At 29.8% G+C, this 18,395-nt stretch overlaps 3 protein-coding genes across 5 annotated transcripts; 1 reads left to right on the top strand and 2 right to left on the bottom strand.

The window, feature by feature from the left end:
* Positions 1-885: 885 nt before the first annotated feature.
* Positions 886-7,472, bottom strand: LOC115724452 (uncharacterized). The gene is made up of 2 exons (XM_061117625.1): positions 6,287-7,472; positions 886-1,936 (listed from the first exon to the last, which is right to left on the bottom strand). Exons 1-2 carry the CDS (start codon positions 7,412-7,414, stop codon positions 971-973), a joined length of 2,094 nt encoding a protein of 697 aa, XP_060973608.1. The 5' UTR covers positions 7,415-7,472; the 3' UTR covers positions 886-970.
* A 2,124-nt stretch (positions 7,473-9,596) lies between these two features.
* On the top strand, positions 9,597-12,448 carry LOC115725008 (serine--tRNA ligase, chloroplastic/mitochondrial). Of its 3 annotated transcripts, XM_030654404.2 has the most exons (10): positions 9,597-9,896; positions 10,024-10,172; positions 10,373-10,466; positions 10,559-10,707; positions 10,797-10,889; positions 10,975-11,154; positions 11,308-11,474; positions 11,565-11,699; positions 11,793-11,886; positions 11,983-12,448. In XM_030654404.2, exons 1-10 carry the CDS (start codon positions 9,668-9,670, stop codon positions 12,259-12,261), a joined length of 1,569 nt encoding a protein of 522 aa, XP_030510264.2. In that variant the 5' UTR covers positions 9,597-9,667; the 3' UTR covers positions 12,262-12,448. The 3 variants fall into 3 exon arrangements, with proteins under 3 accessions (XP_030510264.2, XP_030510265.2, XP_030510266.2); XM_030654405.2 differs by lacking the exon at positions 9,597-9,896 and having other exon boundaries at positions 10,032-10,172; positions 10,366-10,466; XM_030654406.2 differs by lacking the exon at positions 9,597-9,896 and having other exon boundaries at positions 10,047-10,186; positions 10,366-10,466.
* A 2,730-nt stretch (positions 12,449-15,178) lies between these two features.
* LOC115725006 (uncharacterized) lies at positions 15,179-18,308 on the bottom strand. Its single transcript, XM_030654403.2, has 3 exons — positions 18,084-18,308; positions 17,518-17,755; positions 15,179-17,399 (listed from the first exon to the last, which is right to left on the bottom strand). The coding sequence occupies exons 1-3, from the start codon at positions 18,153-18,155 to the stop codon at positions 15,328-15,330; spliced, it is 2,382 nt and encodes a 793-aa protein (XP_030510263.2). The 5' UTR covers positions 18,156-18,308; the 3' UTR covers positions 15,179-15,327.
* Between the last annotated feature and the right edge of the window lie 87 nt (positions 18,309-18,395).

Raw genomic sequence — 18,395 nt, 5'->3', positions numbered from 1 at the left:
TGTACTGGTTTAGACAGGTGTCACTGATTTCTTGTATTGGTCCCCCCTTTTCAATGATTGCAAATCATTCTGCTAGGATATTTGATTCCTTTGTACCGTTGTAAATAATGAGGTCATTATACCCCTGTATATTCTAATTGTTGTAATCTCCTAAATCTATATAAAGAGCAGCCAGCCCCAAGTTTTAGGTGTGCTGAGTATTCATTCATTCTTCTCTCTTCTCTTACTCTGTTTTCAAACTACATGCATATTATTTAGGTGTTGCTTATGCTATAGTATGAGAAGTCAAGGAAAATGTGGATACTCATCTTTTGAATAAAGAATTAAGTTCATCAAAACCCATTATTTGATCGACAGTTTTCTCTTCCAAACTCAAAGCATCATTGATGGAGTCTTTAATTTTCTCCATAGTCTGAGACATCATTGTTAATTCCGCAATCCTCTTCTGTAGCTTTCTCTTGATGTCTTTTTCATGATATCTAATTGCTTCAAAATAGAAAAAACGTTTTGTGATCTTGTCTATAAATTTCATAAGATACATCTATTTCCATTCCTACATTAATGGCATTTAGATAGAAAAATCAGTCTTGATTTTGTAAAGAGGCAAAAATAGAACTAAATATTAAATTAATAAAGTGTAGCAAACAAAAAAAAAGTGATATTTTATAAAAATAATTATAAAAAAATTTAAATTATTAGTTGATCTATCCATTTCAGTTTTCTAGTGCTATTTTTCTTATAGCATGTATTATTATGTTAATGGTACTAGTATATATGTAATTAATTAATTAATAAATATCAACAATCATTCCATAAAGTAGTGTTGATCAACAGTCATTTTATTAGCAGAAAAGGAAAAGTTGAAATTAATAAATTAATATATTAATCAAGCCAACAATCACAAATATTATTTCGGTTGTTTATAGTATGATCACACATGAATATGTTATAACATTACATTGTTTTGAAGTCAAGGAAAATGTACAGATTCAAATTTTGAATAAAGAAGTTCATCAAAACCAATTATTTGATCGACAGTTTTCTCTTTCAAACTCAAAGCATCATTAATGGGGCTTTTTATTTTCTCTAAAGTCTGAGATATATGAGTGTTGAACATGTCAAGCTTCTCTTCGCATTTCTTCAACTCAGCTTTTAAGTCCGCAATCCTCCCCTGTAGTTTTTCTTTAATGTCTTTTTCATATCTCATTGCTTCAAAACAGAAAAAACGTTTCATGATCTTGTCTATAAATTTCGTAAGTCTAACCGCATTTCTGTACCTAGTTCCTGCGATGACATTTAGATAGAAAAACCAATCCTGAAGAACATGTTTAGTGATATCGTTGATGTTAGTTCTGCACATTTGATCACAAACCATACAAAATGTGGTAGCAAAGACGCTCTTTATTCCAGGTGTCCAATTCCAAACACTTTCACCAAAGAGATCTGATTCTGTGTATCGGTGGAGCAAAGTGTTTAAGATGTGAGCCAGTGTGAGTGGTACTTTGTATCCTTTAATATCAACCACTTTTTGTCTCAAGTACTTCTCATCCAATTTCAACCCTTCTTTAGGTCTATAACATACAAGCTCCCAAAAGAAGTTGTTGAAATCGTTTGAAGTAAAAGAAGGAAAGTGATTGATTTGATAAATCTTTTCAATTGATGATCGAAACTGATTATCAAATAGAAGATAATTCGCTTGTGTGCGAAACTTGTAAAATTGATCTACATCAGTCTTGTCCTGTGATGAACAATCAAAAGTAAAAGGATTACTCAACAATGCATTGTCTTGATCAGTTAAGGTGTTGGTCAGAAACTCTCCAAGAGTGGTATGTAGTACATCATTTGTATCAATTGATTCAGTCCATCCACACTCTCCCAACGCCATTAACTTCACATCATTGCTATCACCACCACTACCCTTTATTATCTTCATGATCTGCTATAACATGCATGTATATACAATTTGTTATATATATATATATACTAGGTGATTGTTACGTGCCAAGCCACGTAGTATTAGTTTTATTTATTATTTTAGTTTTTTATTTTAATTAATAATTAAAATAGTATAATTATTTGAATGATTTGTTTTATAAAAATAAAATATGTGTCATATTTAGTAAGTAAAACATAGTTGTGTTATAATAATGTATGTTATTAATAGTAAAATGTACATTAGTCTTCTAATTGAAAAAAGTTCTATTATCTCATTTCATATCTAATAATAGCTACACAACTATATATTTATAGACTTTCACATTCTTTGGAAATTACTAATAAGCACCAATAATATTTTCATATTCTAATATTTTTCAACCTTCTCCTCTTGGTGGTAAAATTAAAAATAAAACTAAAAATAAGCACAAACATATAAGGTAAATACTAATTACAGCCCATTTCATCTTCTTTTTATTTTTTTAAGCCATTTTATCTTTTCTAGGTAATTACAAAGGGGCAACCCATATACTGTCTCACGTTTATATTATCTTTTCTAGACATTTTATCTATATTTTTCTTTTTTAAAAAATAAATAAAAAAAAATTATTAATATTCTTTCTTAAGATAGGTTTGTTAGAGAGATATGTGGCTAAGATAATTTTTTTAATTTAAAAAGAGATTATTAATATTTAAAAGATTGTTTGATTTTTTGGGTTTAATTATTGGGTTTATTTGTTAACGCGAGATCAAACCTAATCGTTAAATTTAACAGAATATTCTTTTATTTTTAAGTATATTCTGTTAAACCAAGAAATGTCGTTAGATAGACACTTTTAATATATAAAGATATATGCTAATTCTTGGTTTATGAGAAATTCGATTTTTTATTTATATTAAAAATAAAATGGTTTATAATAAAAAATAAAATAGTATATGTGAAATTCATGGGTCACTTTTTATTTATATATAATAAAATAAAAATAAAATTAATCTCATTAAATTCAAAAAAAAAAAAAAAAAAAAAAGAAATAGGGTTCTAGATTTTTTTAATTACCATATTTCTAACACTATTTGATTATTTATGCCTCTTTTTTATAAACCCTATTTGATTAAAGTTAAGATTATAAGATTAATTCAAATTATGGTTCATATATTGATTAATAATCAAAAATAATTCAATATATGAACCCTATTCGATCAAATAGGGTTCATATATTGAATTATTTTTGATTAATGGGATTAATCAATATATGAACAATAATTTGAATTAATCTTATAATCTTAACTTTTTAATTCAATTAATAATTATTTGTCACGTGATTATTAAGTCTTTTCCCTTTAATTTTCCTTTTGTTGATGATGCTCATTTATTCATATTTTGATTTCTACAATTTTTGTGTTCAGACTATTAAGGTAGTGTTCTACTTGGGGATCTAACGAGTTTTGCCCCTTCGCTAATGGCCTCTAAGAGTTCAAATTCCAGTATTGTATAAATCTTTAATTTGTTCTATTTCTTATATTAACTGAAATTTTGCTACTTTCTTTTTTTTTTTTTAATTTACAACTTTATTGTTTATATCTTATTAAGGACATTCATGGAAATTTGGGTTTCTTTGAAATATACAATTAATGAGCATTACTTTTTGATCACAGTGTGTTTTTCATGGCTGAAAACCTCAATAATCTCTATCATTTGATATCAAATAAAATAAAGTTATCATGATGTATACATTATGATTATTTAATGAGTAATTAGTGTGTTGAAATTATCAAGCTGATATTTAAAATTGTTTATAATTGAATTGTTTCTTTGTCAAAATTAATATTAAGTATATTTATATGTTTATAGGTTTATCTATTTTCTCTTACATCAATCATGCTCATATAGCAAAAAAATCATACTCATATAAATATGTTATTTTTATTTTGTAATTTAAATCTTCTTAGTCATTATTTAGTTCACTTAAACCTTTTCCAATTATGGTAACTGAAGTTTTGTTTCTTTTAGGTACTTTACTACAAAGATCTGTATTACATGTATTATTTATTTTTGACTATGAGGAGATTGATTTCTTTATTGGGAAACATATAGCGTGACAAATTATTGTTCATATATTGAATAATTATTTTTGATTAATGGGATTCATATATATAACTGTGTATATTGAACTCTTTATTCAAATAATTATTTTTGATTTTTATGTGATTATTTATTATTCATATATCTAGAATCCTATTTGATTAAAGTTAAAATTATAAGATTAATTAATTTATGATTTCTTCCTATACACATAATAATAATCTCACCTAATAACTAATAATATTTTTTCTTTAATTTTTAATTGTATCACTTTCAAATAACATAGAAAAAAAACTAGCATAAATTTAGTATACGTGCCTCGCACGTAGCTTTTTGCTAGTACGTACAAATATATATATCTATTCTATATAAAGTGTGCCTATATAACTGAATTCTTGGTTTATGATAAATTTATGGGTGTGACTTTTTATTTATATTTAATAAAATAATAAAATATTATTTATATATAATAAAATAATAAAATAAAAATAAAACAAATCTCATTTAAATTGATATTTGATATTTGAACTGATATTATTTATATATATACAATATTATATATTGTTCTCATGTGATATTATTTAAACCATAAATTTATTATCCTATTTTGAATTTAATTAAAACCAACAATATATATATATATACCTAATCTTGTACGTTCTCATTTTTTCTAATTTTTTTTTATTAAAGTTAATTATTTTAAATAAATAAAAATTCATAATAAAAATCTAATTTTTAAATTTTCTCTATTACTATACTATTTTGAATTTAATTAACAACAATAAAATATATGTACGTATATTTTTCATTTTTTTAATATAAATTTTCTATATACATATATATTAATTTATACAAAAAAAAAATAGAGATAAAAAATAGTAGTGAAGAGATCCAAAAAATTTCACATAAGCTTCAAACACACTCTAAAAAAAGTATCATTTATAATTCTATGTGTAACTAATTTATTTGTTTATTTGGATAATTTTAGTCTATATATCTCAAATTATACTTTTTAATTTTTATAATTCGGTTATAGCAAGTAAGAATATTTGAGTTGATGTAATCATAACAGCATATATATGGCTTTAGTTGAGCATGAATTGTCCATTTGATTTTGTTTTAAGTTTAGATTTTACAATTGTATTTGAATACTTAGCTATATATATATGTGGATCTTGAGTTTATCAGGTTAATTTGTTGAAAATATATGTTTACTGATTTGCTCAAAACAAATATACATAAACACATATATTTTGTTGAATCTAAATATACATAAACACATATATTTTGTTGAATCTATCATGGAGTGCTATGAGATTGATGAGAAGCTTCAAGAGAAGAATGATATTAAGATAAATTTGGAGAGCATTGCTTTGTTATAATATTATTTGGAAGCTATCATATTTTTTGTTTTTTATATTCTTTCTTTCATATGTCCAGTTATATGCCTGCTACCCTTATTCTTTATAATTTTATTATTACCGGCTCGAGTTAAGTGTCCATAGTAAGTGTGTAGCATTATTATTTTTTAAATATATTTTAAGCTAATCTCCATTCTCCTCTTCTCTTTCTGTAAATTTTAAATTTGATTTTTCACTATTGATTTTCAAACAACCCCACACACTAATTAAAATTAGTTTTTAAATCATTTTAAATTATATGATTATTTATTGAATCTTTCTCAATTAAATTATAGAACACCTAACATAAAACTAAATATACGTGCCTTGCACGTAACTTTCTTCTAGTATATATATATGTATAAAAGATTATCACTAAATTATGTATAGAAGCTATTGCTTATTTTTATTAATAATTAATATTTCATTGCACTACAATTCAATTCAATGTTTTATTTGTCTTCTTAATATAAATATATATAAATATATATATATTTATATAATTACATTTTAGCTTGTACCTACATTAATTAATGTACATTCCTAATTCGTGTTTCAACAAAAGGCTTGAACCATTATTTTTCATTTTAATCATTACCTAACATATATTCATCACTAATATGTTCCTTTAACTTCTTTAAAATTAAATATAAAAATGTTATAAAAATTAGAAAATATTTAATATATTTACTGCCAAAAAGAAAACTAATTATGTAAAAGTATAAAATTTTAAAATTAATTTTTTTAACAGCAATGCCTAAAATTATTATATGCACTAGATTCATAAAAACTTATAATTTATTGCAAATAAGAATTGTTATTTCCTATAGAAACACAAATTAATATAGTGATAGAAATTGTTTCTTACCTCAATAAGTAGACAATGAATATGTGCAGCGAAATCACAATCTTTACAACAATAAATGCGAATGTATGGATCCCTTTCTTCTTCACATATGTCACAATAGAATTCCTCATTGTGGTCATCTTTAGTTATGTAATGGTCAACAAGAGTTAAAGAATGTATGTGATAATCAAATTTAATGATGGATGGCAATGGACCACATAAAAAATGAAGATTAAAATCACACTCCACACAGCGAAATAAAATGGATTGGGTACGCTTTACTTCTTTAGGAACAACACACTCACTACTCCATTGTGTATACGATTTTTGACAAGCATTACAAATACCTTTGTAAAACGCTTTCTCCACAAAGGAAAGTGAGTGATCATGACTTTGACATCTCACAGATATCTTAGGAACAACACACTCCGTACACAAATTAAAATTACACCCACTGTTGTGACACCTGAAAGTAAGCATACAATCTTTCTTACAGCATACATTGCAAGATTGAGGCATACTGAATTGAAGTATTAGAGGATGGTGTGAATGAGAAGGATGTTGATCAATTTTGGATTGAAAATTTGCACAAGAATAATGAAGAAAATTCTTACAACCCGGAGAGGAGCAAGAATAGGCTAAACCGGACCAAATTGATTGACACACAAAACATTGAGCTTGATCCTTTGACTGATCATGCTCGACCAATGACATTGGATGTTGATGGCAGAGATATTGAGCTTTGGTATCATTATCGTTGTCACGTATCAAGGTGGGTATAGGAATTAAAGCGCATGTGGTATGTATGTGAAGAGAACATTGAGTGCATATGTAAGCAAGAGTTTGTTGGCTTTGGAAGGAATTCTCACAATAATAACACTTACTAGTGTCGTCTATGGATCTCTTCTTAAGCATCAAATGACCATGTTCAGGGTGCAACACATGGTCAAGGTATTGTGGAAACTCAGCGCATATTTTGTGAAGTGTATAGAAACATCCTTTTCTGCAATCGTAGCATTTTTGGTTATGGCCGATTCGAAGCTCGCATAACTTGCAAGTGATTATAATGTCTTCTCTGTACACTTCTCGTATGTCATCAAGTTGATTCAACAGATGGTTGTGACTATAATGTTGAATTTTACGAGACATTATTAGTGTATGAAGTTGGGTTATTTTTGGTTTTTTGGGCTAGGGGCGAATTGTGTATGATTGTTTAAAGAAAGCTTTAATATATGATCTATATATAGATGATCAATTGGGTTGCTTATAATATAATCCACAGATTTATTTACGACAAGTACAATTCTTACCTCTCATTCAAAAAATAAACAAGGCATAATTATGATGAATATATTGAAATTCTTTACTTTTCTTATCTGAAAAGAAAGTAATTGATATTATTTCTTGTTCATTATTTCCTATTCGTTTATTTGATCAAGGAAAGGAAGCAAAGGAAAGTAGTATTTTTCGTTACAAAAATTCTATTCTTTGCTTATTTTATGGTCGTTGAATATATTCATCAAATTATCTCTAATATATTAGTGATATTATCATTTTTGTTAATTTGTCTTTGTAATTGTTCTTCCTTTAGTTTTAAATATTTTCTTTCTACCCTTTTAATTAACGAATAATTTTTTTTACATGCTTTATGCGGTGAGGCGGCGGCGTGTTGCTTTGCGTTGGATTTAGCGAAGAAACATGCCTTTAAATTTATTATGGTGGAGAGTGATTCGAAGCTAGTCATCGACGCTCTCAACAGGACTGAGTCCAAGTGGGAGCTTGAGAACTATGTCTCATTTTGTATTAGGTCCTCCTCCTCTTTTATTAGTTGTATTTTCAGTCACACTAGTAGAAATTGTAATTTTAGCGCCCATAATGTGGCAAAGTGGACGTTTACCCACCAGAGGTTTGGATGTCTTCCTATTCATTCCATCCCTGAACAACTTCTTTGTAATGACCGTGAGCTCTAAATTTATTTGACTAATATATGCACGCTTATTTTCAAAAAAAAAAAAAAATTTACAGAAACAATTACCTCAAAAAGGTACCCAAAACTGAACCATATAAAAAAGTCACATCACTATCGTCTAAAAACACTAAATTTAAAAGGAGTTTTTACATTTAATATTGAAATTTTATTGTATTTTTTAAAAAATACTGTGTAAACTTTATATTGTGTATTATATTAAGTTTACTGTTATTCTACTATTATTTTTTAGAGATAATTACATAAAACACTCTTTTTTTTTGTAAAAAATTTTACAGATTTTTTTTTATTTTATATTTTTACGGTTTTTCATAGAAACAACAAAAAAATTACATAAAAGTAACATCAAAATAATATCAAAACAACAACAAAAAATAACATACATATAACAAAAAACCAATAACATATTAACAAGAGTACAACATAAAAAGACTGCATTTTCTGTAAATAAAATCAAAAAAATCGTAAAAATGTTTAAAATTCTGTGAAATTGTATTTTTGCTATTTTTTTGTTGTTTTTGTGTATTTGAGAAATAATTCTTATTTTTTAATTATTTTACTATTGTTTTAATTATTCTATTTTGTTATTTTAATGTTGTTTTATAAAAAAATAAAGTATTTTTATAAAAAAAATTAATATGATAATAAAATTATAAATTTTTATCCAAAATTTAATATTATTATAAAAACTCCAACTTAAAAACCTTGAAATTTATAGGAAACCAATCCAAAAACATAATACCAGAAGAATAATATATGATTATAATATTATAAAAACAATTTAATTCTATCAATATAATGTTATATATGATTTTTCATTCATAAATAACACTAATATAGTAAAAATATATAATTAAAAGAATATATAAGATTGATATTTATAATTGGCTAATTATGATTTTTACCCCGAACTTTGACATGTACCAAATTATGCCTCTGAATTTTTAAGGTCGTTAAAAATGTTCCTTGAACTATTAAGATTGTTGAATTTAAGGACTTTTATCCAATTTTAGTAAAAAAAAATCTAACAAGGATAAAAGTTCAGGCGGACGATTAGTACATGTCAAAAAATTCAAGGGGTAGGGTTTGATAGATATCAAAGTTTGTGGAGCATGATTTAGTACATAAATAATCACTAAAATAGTAAAATTAAATAAAATTAGACAAAAATTCTTAAATTTAACAATTTCAAGAGTTCAGGGAAAATTTTCGACAGTTAAAAAAGTTCAGTAGACATAATTTAATACATGTTAAAGTTCGGGGTAAAATTCCTAATTTATACTAGGTTAATGGCATACGTAATTTTTCTTTTTTATTTTGATTATTATTATTTTTTCTTAAGGAATTTTTTTACATACATCTTGGGGAGTAGGGGAGTGGTGGGTTAGTGGTTCCAAACTCAGGGTCGATAATCAATGGGTTTCCAGTGTTGTTTGGGCGGAACAACCTTAAATGCTCTCAAGTTTGCCGCAATTCCCTCTTCTTCTTCTTCTTCTCGCTTAGTTTTCAGGTCACTCTCCAAAACCTTCTTCCTCTATCCACATTACAGTCCTCAAAGACCTTCCTTTTCTTTACCCATTAGAGCTTTCTCAACTTCCACTGTTCAAGCCACAAAAGCAACGCAAAATCCCACAGATGAAAAGGGTACTCTTCTTTTTCTTTCATATGAATGTGTTTTGCTTCAATTTTGAATCTTTGATTGAATTCCATACAAACTCTCAACTCATTTGTCTTATATATCATATATTTGTTTTGTATGTATGTAATGCAGTTGTAAAACCTCAATGGAAAGCTGCAATTGACTTCAAATGGATAAGGGATAACAAGGATGTTGTCGCTGTCAACATAAGAAACAGAAACTCCAATGCAAATTTGGAGCTTGTACTCCACCTGTATGACAAAATGCTTACTCTTCAAAAGGTGCAATTTTTAAGGTTTATCCTTCTTTATTGCTTCTTTTTTTGTAGCACTGTTGACTTGATTTTCTGCAGCACTGTTGAATAAGTATCATTAGTTTCTTATCTAGGCTGTTTTGTTTGTTTAAATGGAGCACATTTTTCGGTTTTAGCAAATCGGGTTTTCATGCTCAATTTTAGCTAATTGTCACTCACAGATAGCAGGAAGTTGAGAGGCTGCGTGGAGAGAGGAATGTGGTGGCAAACAAGATGAAAGGAAAGCTTGAACCATCAGAGCGCCAGAAGCTGATAGAACAAGGTATGACTGATTAGTAGTGCCTTCCTTTCGCCATATAAGATTATTTAATTTGTTCTCATTATTACTTGTCATTTGTTTATGTTTTTGCTCAGGAAAGAATCTGAAAGAAGAGCTTCTTAGCTTGGAAGAAGACCTGCTTAAACTCACAGACGAACTTCAGCAGGAAGCTCAATGTATACCGAATTTGACCCATCCAGATGTTCCAATAGGTGGGGAAGATTGTGCAACCATAAGAAAGATGGTATACTTCTATCATTTTCCTATGTTAAGTTGTCTTTGATTTTGTTTTGCTCTGCTCCCTTCCTACTTATTATCAATGCGCTTTCTTAGGTTGGTTCCCCGCGAGAGTTTAGCTTCCCTGTAAAGGATCACCAACAACTCGGGAAAGACCTTGATCTTCTTGATTTTGATGCTGCTTCAGTGGTACCGTTGATGATTGTTAATCTTTAATCATTGTAGTTTGACATGATAACTAAAGTCCCATAATAACTGAAGTCCTTATTTTCAGGTCAGTGGATCAAAGTTCTATTATCTGAAAAATGAAGCAGTCATGTTAGAAATGGCGCTTATTAATTGGACACTATCACAAGTTATGAAAAGTGGCTTTACACCTTTAACAACCCCAGAACTTGTTAGGTCATCTGTTGTTGAAAAATGTGGTTTTCAACCCCGAGGAACAAACACACAGGTATATCTATTTCTCCCATAAGAGAACTTTTTTAACTAGCAAAAGCTCAAATATTTTGCTGTATCATTAAGCACAATGCACTTGTTTTTCTTCAAGTTTTATGGTACTTCGATATCTTTACCTCTGTATTGATCATGTACAAGTTGAAAATAGGTCTATTCTATTGAGGGTAGTGACCAGTGTCTCATAGGCACTGCAGAGATTCCAGTTGGGGGAATTCATATGGACTCTATTATTTCAGAATCATTGCTACCCCTAAAGTATGTAGCATTCTCCCATTGCTTCCGTACCGAGGCAGGTGCTGCTGGTGCTGCAACAAGGTAAATTCTCAGCATGCTATACACCACAGTGCTTTCAATAAATAAGATGCGCTGCACTGTTTTTTGTTAACTTGCTATGCTTATCTTCAGGGGTCTGTATCGAGTTCACCAGTTCAGTAAGGCAGAGATGTTCATCATATGCCGACCAGATGAGAGTGAAAAGTATCTTGAGGAGCTCATCAGAATCGAAGAAGACATGTTCTCGTCACTTGGACTACATTATAAGTTAGCAATTTTAATCAAGTGGTTTCCAATTTGTTATGTTTTATTATCCTGCTCTGTTTCTGACTGATCAAAATTGATGAATTTTCTTGGCAGAATCTTGGATATGGCTTCTGGTGATTTAGGCGCTCCTGCTTACCGAAAATATGATATCGAGGCATGGATGCCTGGTTTAGAACGGTTCGGTGAGGTATTGCTACTTCTACTACTCTCATCTGATCATATTTAGACAATGTTAATATCATTTCTTAATCCCTAATGAAATTGAAATCCAATCCTTCATTAGATATCGAGCGCATCGAATTGCACAGATTATCAAAGCCGTCGCCTTGGTATCCGATATCGTCCCTCAGAGCCATCAGCAGGGAACACTCCTAAAAAGGGGAAGAGTAACCTTGCTCCACCGCAATTTGTTCACACGTTAAATGCAACAGCCTGTGCTGTACCGCGAATGCTTGTATGCCTGCTTGAGAATTACCAGCAAGAAGACGGGTCTGTCATAATCCCGCCTCCATTGAGGCCATTCATGGGTGGTCTTGAGCTTATTACTCCCAAATCTAGATAAGGGAAGGGAGACCTCATTACTCTACTTGCAGTCATATGAGGATACATGCGCATGTGTTGTTGCACAATTATTTTTGAGTATAATAAGGATACATATGACGTAACACTTTTGTGTTAAAAATAAACAATTCAAATGAGTGATGAATTCATTTTATCAATTTATTTAGGGATCATATAAAATTTATCCATCAATCGTGTCAATTATTTTATGTATTATGAATTATGTAGAGTTTTTTTTTTTTCTTTCTTTTAATATATAAACATATATATATATATACTAGCAAAAATTACGTGCGATGCACGTATACTAAATTTTATGCTAGTTTTTTCTATGTTATTTGAAAATGATACAATTAAAAATTAAAGAAAAAATATTATTAGTTATTAGGTGAGATTATTATTATGTCTATTTAAATATTATAGTTTATAATGTTTTCAGTTAAAAGAGAATACCGAATGTGATATATTAGGAAGCGTTTGGTTGGGAGGAATGAAAATATAGGAATAGGAATGGGAATGGGAATGGGAATAGGAATAGGAATGGAATCGAATAAAATTTAAAATGCATAAAAAAATTATAAAAAAATCATTAATTTTTTTTTCTTGTTACATTGGAATGGTCATTCCTTTCTTTTTAAAATGGAATAACCATTCCACCAATACTTTAAAATGCAACCAAACAAAGGAATAGAATGAAAATTATTTCCTTTCCATTCCATTCCGTTTCATTACCTCCAACCAAACGCCACCTTAGTGTTTAAGAAAGCTTGATGATTTAAATATGTTCTTAAGTTAATCCAAAAATAAATTAAAAGGTGATGTTCCAATACTTAAAGAAACATTACTTAAATGGGTGTAAGATAGAAAGAAAATTAAAAATCAATCTCTAAATTGTTGATAATTGAAGATAGCATTTGTCTAAAAATTATAGATAAGAAAACTAATGATAGTCATTGGTGGATTTCAATCTTCATTTGCTTCGATAGAGACAATAGTGTAATTTTTGTATTTTGCACTTTTCATTCTAGCCGGGTCCGCATATATCTGGATTGTCCATTTTTTCATTGATAAATTAAATATGGTAGTGTCGACAAAGCGGCGGTGTTCCTACAAATCGTGATGTATTTTCATTTAAAATGATTAGACATGGTGTGCATAGCTTATTTAATTAAAAAAAATCAACTTATGAAAGACATGTAAAACTATTTTATTTTTTTAAAATTACACCTTTGCGGTATATTTCATTAGTTGGGCAGCAGTACACGAAAATATTTTTTCCACAATACCTGCGAACATGACAGCAGATAGGCTCTTTGTATTGTCATCAAGTTCAACATATGCTATAGCACTGTAAAATGCATAATAAGATTGTTAGTATCTTTTTTTTATTATTATTATTTTAACTTAATTTCAATAACATCATATGTTTTTTGTAATATACCGTGGTGTAAGAAATCCTTCTCGGCATGATGGCTTGTCACATATAATTTTTTCATTGCGATTGTATAAATCTATTTTTTTATGACATGCGTCACATAACATGTAATAAAAACTCTGGACAGTATCAATTATTTTTATTGCCGCCTCAATCCAAAAATATTTTTTCTACATCCAAATTAAATGGTGTTAATAATAGTAAGATATTGAAACAAAAGTTTTATAAAGTAAATATTGTAGTAGTCTTTACCTCATTGATTCTTGATTTTTCATCAACTCTGAAATTTGGATGTCAGTCACTATTTTGCTAATATATTTAATTGTGCTTCTAATTTATGAGCACGTGATCAAAAAAAAAATGCTTGTAATGTACTCTCTGATTTGGTTTTTTTTTTTTTTTTGCATCTAATGCCTCAAGTTTAATTATGATAAGTTTTGGTGGGTTTTAGTAAATGTTTTTCTTTTTCTGGTTTGCATTAATAGCTAGAACATGGAGAAATTAATAAGATTGACATTCCTTTTTGTCGCAGCATGTACAAAGCAGCATAATTATAATAATGCTTCAAGTTGCTATTATTTTTATTTAACAGAAGAAAAAATTATAAATTTTATGACTTCTTAGTTATACTGTATGTGCTAAAATATAACTTTTTCTTTTAATGTGTTTTTATAGGAAAATGGTAATTCTAGAAGAGAAGAAGAAGAGAAAAATCATAAATGTACAACAGCAAAAACCCAATCGTATTTTTTTTAGATTTAATGGGATTTATTTTATTTATTTTATTATATATAAATAAAAAGTGACTCATAAATTTCTCATAAACTATTTTATTTTTAATAATAAATTATTTTATTTTTAATATAAATAAAAAGTGACCCATGAATTTTTCATAAATTATTTTATTTTTAATAATAAATCATTTTATTTTTAATATAAATAAAAAGTCTCCCACGAATTTCACATAAACCAAGAATTCGGTTATATAGACACACTTTATATAGAATAGATATATATATATTTCATTATAGAGTAATTTGTAGCATAAATATTTAATTTTAACTCCTAATTGCAAATAAATATTTAAATTATAATTCTGGAATTTTTGTAGGTACTGACTGTTAATTTTTAAGTAAATTGCCACGTAACAATTCTTAATTGTTCAAAGTTATTAAATTTTTATTTTTTTTAAAAAAATTAATTTAAATATACCAATAAGAAATGACATAATATTTAATGGTTAGGTAGCTACAGAATTCCAAAAATATAATTTATGTATTATTACCGCCAAAAATTAAACTTAGGTATTTGTTTGTAACTGAGAGTTAAACTTAAATATTTATACCGTAAATTACTCGACGTTATATGCTAAATATCAATTGACACGAGTCTTGAAGAAGAAAAAGAAGAGAGGACCAACTGTATATTACTTTCACTAACTCAATGATTTTTATTATTGTTTATTTGGTTGGGTTATGTAATATTCACATAAAGTAATCATACTACTCTTCTCATTCTCATTAGTGTGATTCATACTTTACAAAATTTCAGTATATGGTTCTCTGTTTTTTTGGTTAAGACACTGAACTAAATAAAAAATTAAAAAATTATCTCAAATTTAACTATCAAAAATTAGAAGGGCACTCTGTAAGGCAATGCAAACACATCAGCTTTAGGTAAGTAATGAGCTTTTGGCCACAAATTGCAGCTCATAGAACTTGATAAAACAGCATTTGTTACTTCATGTACTATGGATTCTTGTCTATTTTCCTGCTTTTCCATCTTTGACCCGATGAGCCATTCGTCCTCAAAATCACAATGCTCTCTTTCAATCTTTGGAAGAACCCTATCCTCAATCAATTTTTTATACAAATAAGCACAGCTTTGAATACCATCATCTTTAACACATGAACTGGTTTTCAAGGAGGCCCTTTTGGATTCTATCCTCTTTTGTGGTTTAGGGTCGAGTTTCTGAGCTCCATTACTCTCGGGTTTATTGCTCTCTTGTGTAGCCAAAGGCAACTCTTGAGCTGGTTTTGTGCAGAGTTTTTGAGTTTGGGGCTTCTTGCTTTCCCTTCCACATGAAGGTAATGGCAAGTCTTCCGGTTTTTTAATCAACTCTTGAGAAGGTTTAAGGCAGAGCTTTTGAGCATCGTTGCTCTTGAATTTGTTGTTCTGTTGTATTGCCAAAGGCGACTCTCGAGCTGGTTGAAGGAAGAGTTTCTGAGGTTCATTACTATTGGATTTATTGGACTCTTGTCTAGCTAAGGGCAACTCTCGAGCTGGTTGAAGGAGGAGTTTCTGAGGTTCATTACTATTGGATTTATTGGTCTCTTGTCTAGCTAAGGGCAACTCTTGAGCTGGTTTATGGCAGAAAGTTTTAGCTTCATTATTCTTGGATTTATTGCTATTTTGTATAGGCAAGGGTAACTCTCGAGCAGATTTAAGGCAGGGTTTTTTAGCTTCATTACTCTTGGATTTATTGCTATTTTGGGTAGCCAAGGGCAACTCACGAGCTGGTTTAACGAAGAATTTCTGAGCTTCTTCACACCCCTTTCTTTCCCTATTGTTTACATGTGGAGCTAATGGAGACTCTTGCCGTTGTTTAAGCAACTCTTGAGACGGTTTAAGGCACAGTTTCTGAGCTTCATTCTTCTTGGATTTATTGCTCTCTTGAACAGCCAAAGGCAACTCTTGAGATGTTTTAAGGCCGAGCTTCTGAGCTTCATCCTTCTTGATTTCCCTGCTGTTCGCTTGCGGAGCTAATGGCAACTTTCGAGCTGGTTTTGGGCAAAGTTTCTGAGCTTCATTCCTCGTGGATTTATTGCTCTCTTGAACAGCCAAAGGCAACTCTTGAGATGTTTTAAGGCAGAGCTTCTGAGCTTCATCTGTCTTGGTTTCTCTGCTGCTCGCTTGTGGAGCTAATGGCAACTCTCGAGCTGGTTTGAGGCAGAGTTTCTGAGCTTCATTTGTCTTGGATTTATTGCACTCTTGTACAGTTAAAGGCAACTCTCGAGACCTTTTAAGTGGTAGTTTCTGTGCTTCGTCCCTCTTAATTTCCCTGTTGCTCGCTTGTGGAGCTAATGGCAACTCTTGAGATGGTTTAAGGCAGAGTTTCTGAGCTTCATTCGTCTTAGATTTATTGCACTTTTGTACAGCCAAAGGCAACTCTCGAGGCCTTTTAAGTGGTAGTTTCTGAGCTTTGTCACTCTTAATTTCCCTGCTACTAGCTTGTGGAGCTAATGGAAACTCTCGGGCTGGTTTAAGACAAAGCTTCTGAGCTTCATTCCTGTTGGATTTATTGCACTCTTGTACAGCCAAAGGCAACTCTCGAGATGTTTTAAGAGGCAGTTTCTGAGCTTCTTCCTTCTTAATTTCCCTGCTGCTCGTTTGTGGAGCTAATGATGATCCCTGGCGTTGTCTAAGTAACTGCGGAGATAGTCTAACACAGAGTTTCTTCGCTTCATTACTCTCCAATTTATTGCTCCCTTGCAAAGACAAAGGCAAGGGCAACTCCTGATTTTGTAACTCTTGTTTACTCTCCTTACTGCTCACTTGTGCAGCTAATGGCAACTCTTGGCATTGCTTAAGAGCACCCTTAGTTTCAATTCTGCTCTCCGATACAGCCAATGGCAATTCCCGGCAGGGTTTAAAGCTATGTTTCCCAAATCCAGTATTGGGTATCCGGATAAGAATCTTTCTATCTACAATAAGTTTAAATGAACAGACATACATTGTTATCAGTCTCTCAAATAAACAAAAAACCATGGTGTTCACAAACATGACTTCAATTCAAGATTTAGAAAAAGTAAAGGAACTCACTTTCCTTGTCCCCAACATTATTAGACTCCACTTCATCTAATCTCCTCTTCTTGTAATTGCTACTAATTGGTTGCCCATCTTCTTGAGTAACATCACTTGAGTCATCTACCTTAGAAACATGCCCATCATTACTTTTTCTCTTCTTCTTCTTGATCTTCTCCTGAAGATCATTCCTTTTCAATGTTTTATCACATTTTCCTGTCCTTAACTTTAACACTTCTTCTTTATCTTTTCGAAGCTATAGAAGCATCAGAATGAGAATCATTAAGAACAACTGTACAGAGTAGTAGAACAGAGAATCATCCAAATCCATAAATACCCATTACAAATTCATCATCCCAAATTCAAATTACATACTAAAATCGTTCTGGGTATCTATCAGTGTTCCTCATTATTAAACAAAAAAGGGCAAAAATAAAAAACATTTTTTTTTAGGTCTGTAATCAAATTTTAACCAAAACCCACATAAATCAAAACCAAAATGTTTTAATTAATAATCCATCGAATAAGAGAGAGGCCTTGTTGTTTTGATTAATAAAGCAAAAACCAGATTTGCTCAAACGAACCTTAATCAACTCGTCCAAGGCCTCTCCTTTGTTCGCATTCGGAGGTCCATGATAAGGATAACACCGAGACATTGTTTGTCTCTCTGTATCTTTTTTCTCTCTGGTCCGATCTAACAATCGATATGATCAATTATTAGGGTTCCGATTGCAGAGAAAGCGATTTCGCAAACCCTAAGAGAGAAGTAGAGATTTGCGATTAACCTAAAGGCTTTGGCTTTATATATATACATATCGAGATCCACTGAACTTTCCGTTATTATACATTTCTTAATACCGATAATACCCTTATTATAGGGTCAACCACAACTGCTT

Source organism: Cannabis sativa, chromosome 6, assembly GCF_029168945.1.
Source record: "Cannabis sativa cultivar Pink pepper isolate KNU-18-1 chromosome 6, ASM2916894v1, whole genome shotgun sequence".
Taxonomy (NCBI): domain Eukaryota; kingdom Viridiplantae; phylum Streptophyta; class Magnoliopsida; order Rosales; family Cannabaceae; genus Cannabis; species Cannabis sativa.
Note: the sequence above shows the minus strand (reverse complement) of the source record. Positions and strands in the feature narration are given on the sequence as shown.

Coding starts and splice junctions, on each gene's coding strand:
- LOC115725008 (XM_030654404.2), top strand. CDS start 9,668: ATGGGTTTCCAGTGTTGTTTGGGCGGAACAACCTTAAATGCTCTCAAG. Junction 11,155..11,307: donor CCCGAGGAACAAACACACAG/GTATATCTATTT, acceptor AGTTGAAAATAG/GTCTATTCTATTGAGGGTAG. Junction 11,700..11,792: donor TCACTTGGACTACATTATAA/GTTAGCAATTTT, acceptor TTTTCTTGGCAG/AATCTTGGATATGGCTTCTG.
- LOC115725006 (XM_030654403.2), bottom strand. CDS start 18,155: ATGTCTCGGTGTTATCCTTATCATGGACCTCCGAATGCGAACAAAGGA. Junction 17,756..18,083: donor CCTTGGACGAGTTGATTAAG/GTTCGTTTGAGC, acceptor ATGCTTCTATAG/CTTCGAAAAGATAAAGAAGA. Junction 17,400..17,517: donor TAATGTTGGGGACAAGGAAA/GTGAGTTCCTTT, acceptor AACTTATTGTAG/ATAGAAAGATTCTTATCCGG.
- LOC115724452 (XM_061117625.1), bottom strand. CDS start 7,414: ATGTCTCGTAAAATTCAACATTATAGTCACAACCATCTGTTGAATCAA. Junction 1,937..6,286: donor TTCATTGTCTACTTATTGAG/GTAAGAAACAAT, acceptor ATGTTATAGCAG/ATCATGAAGATAATAAAGGG.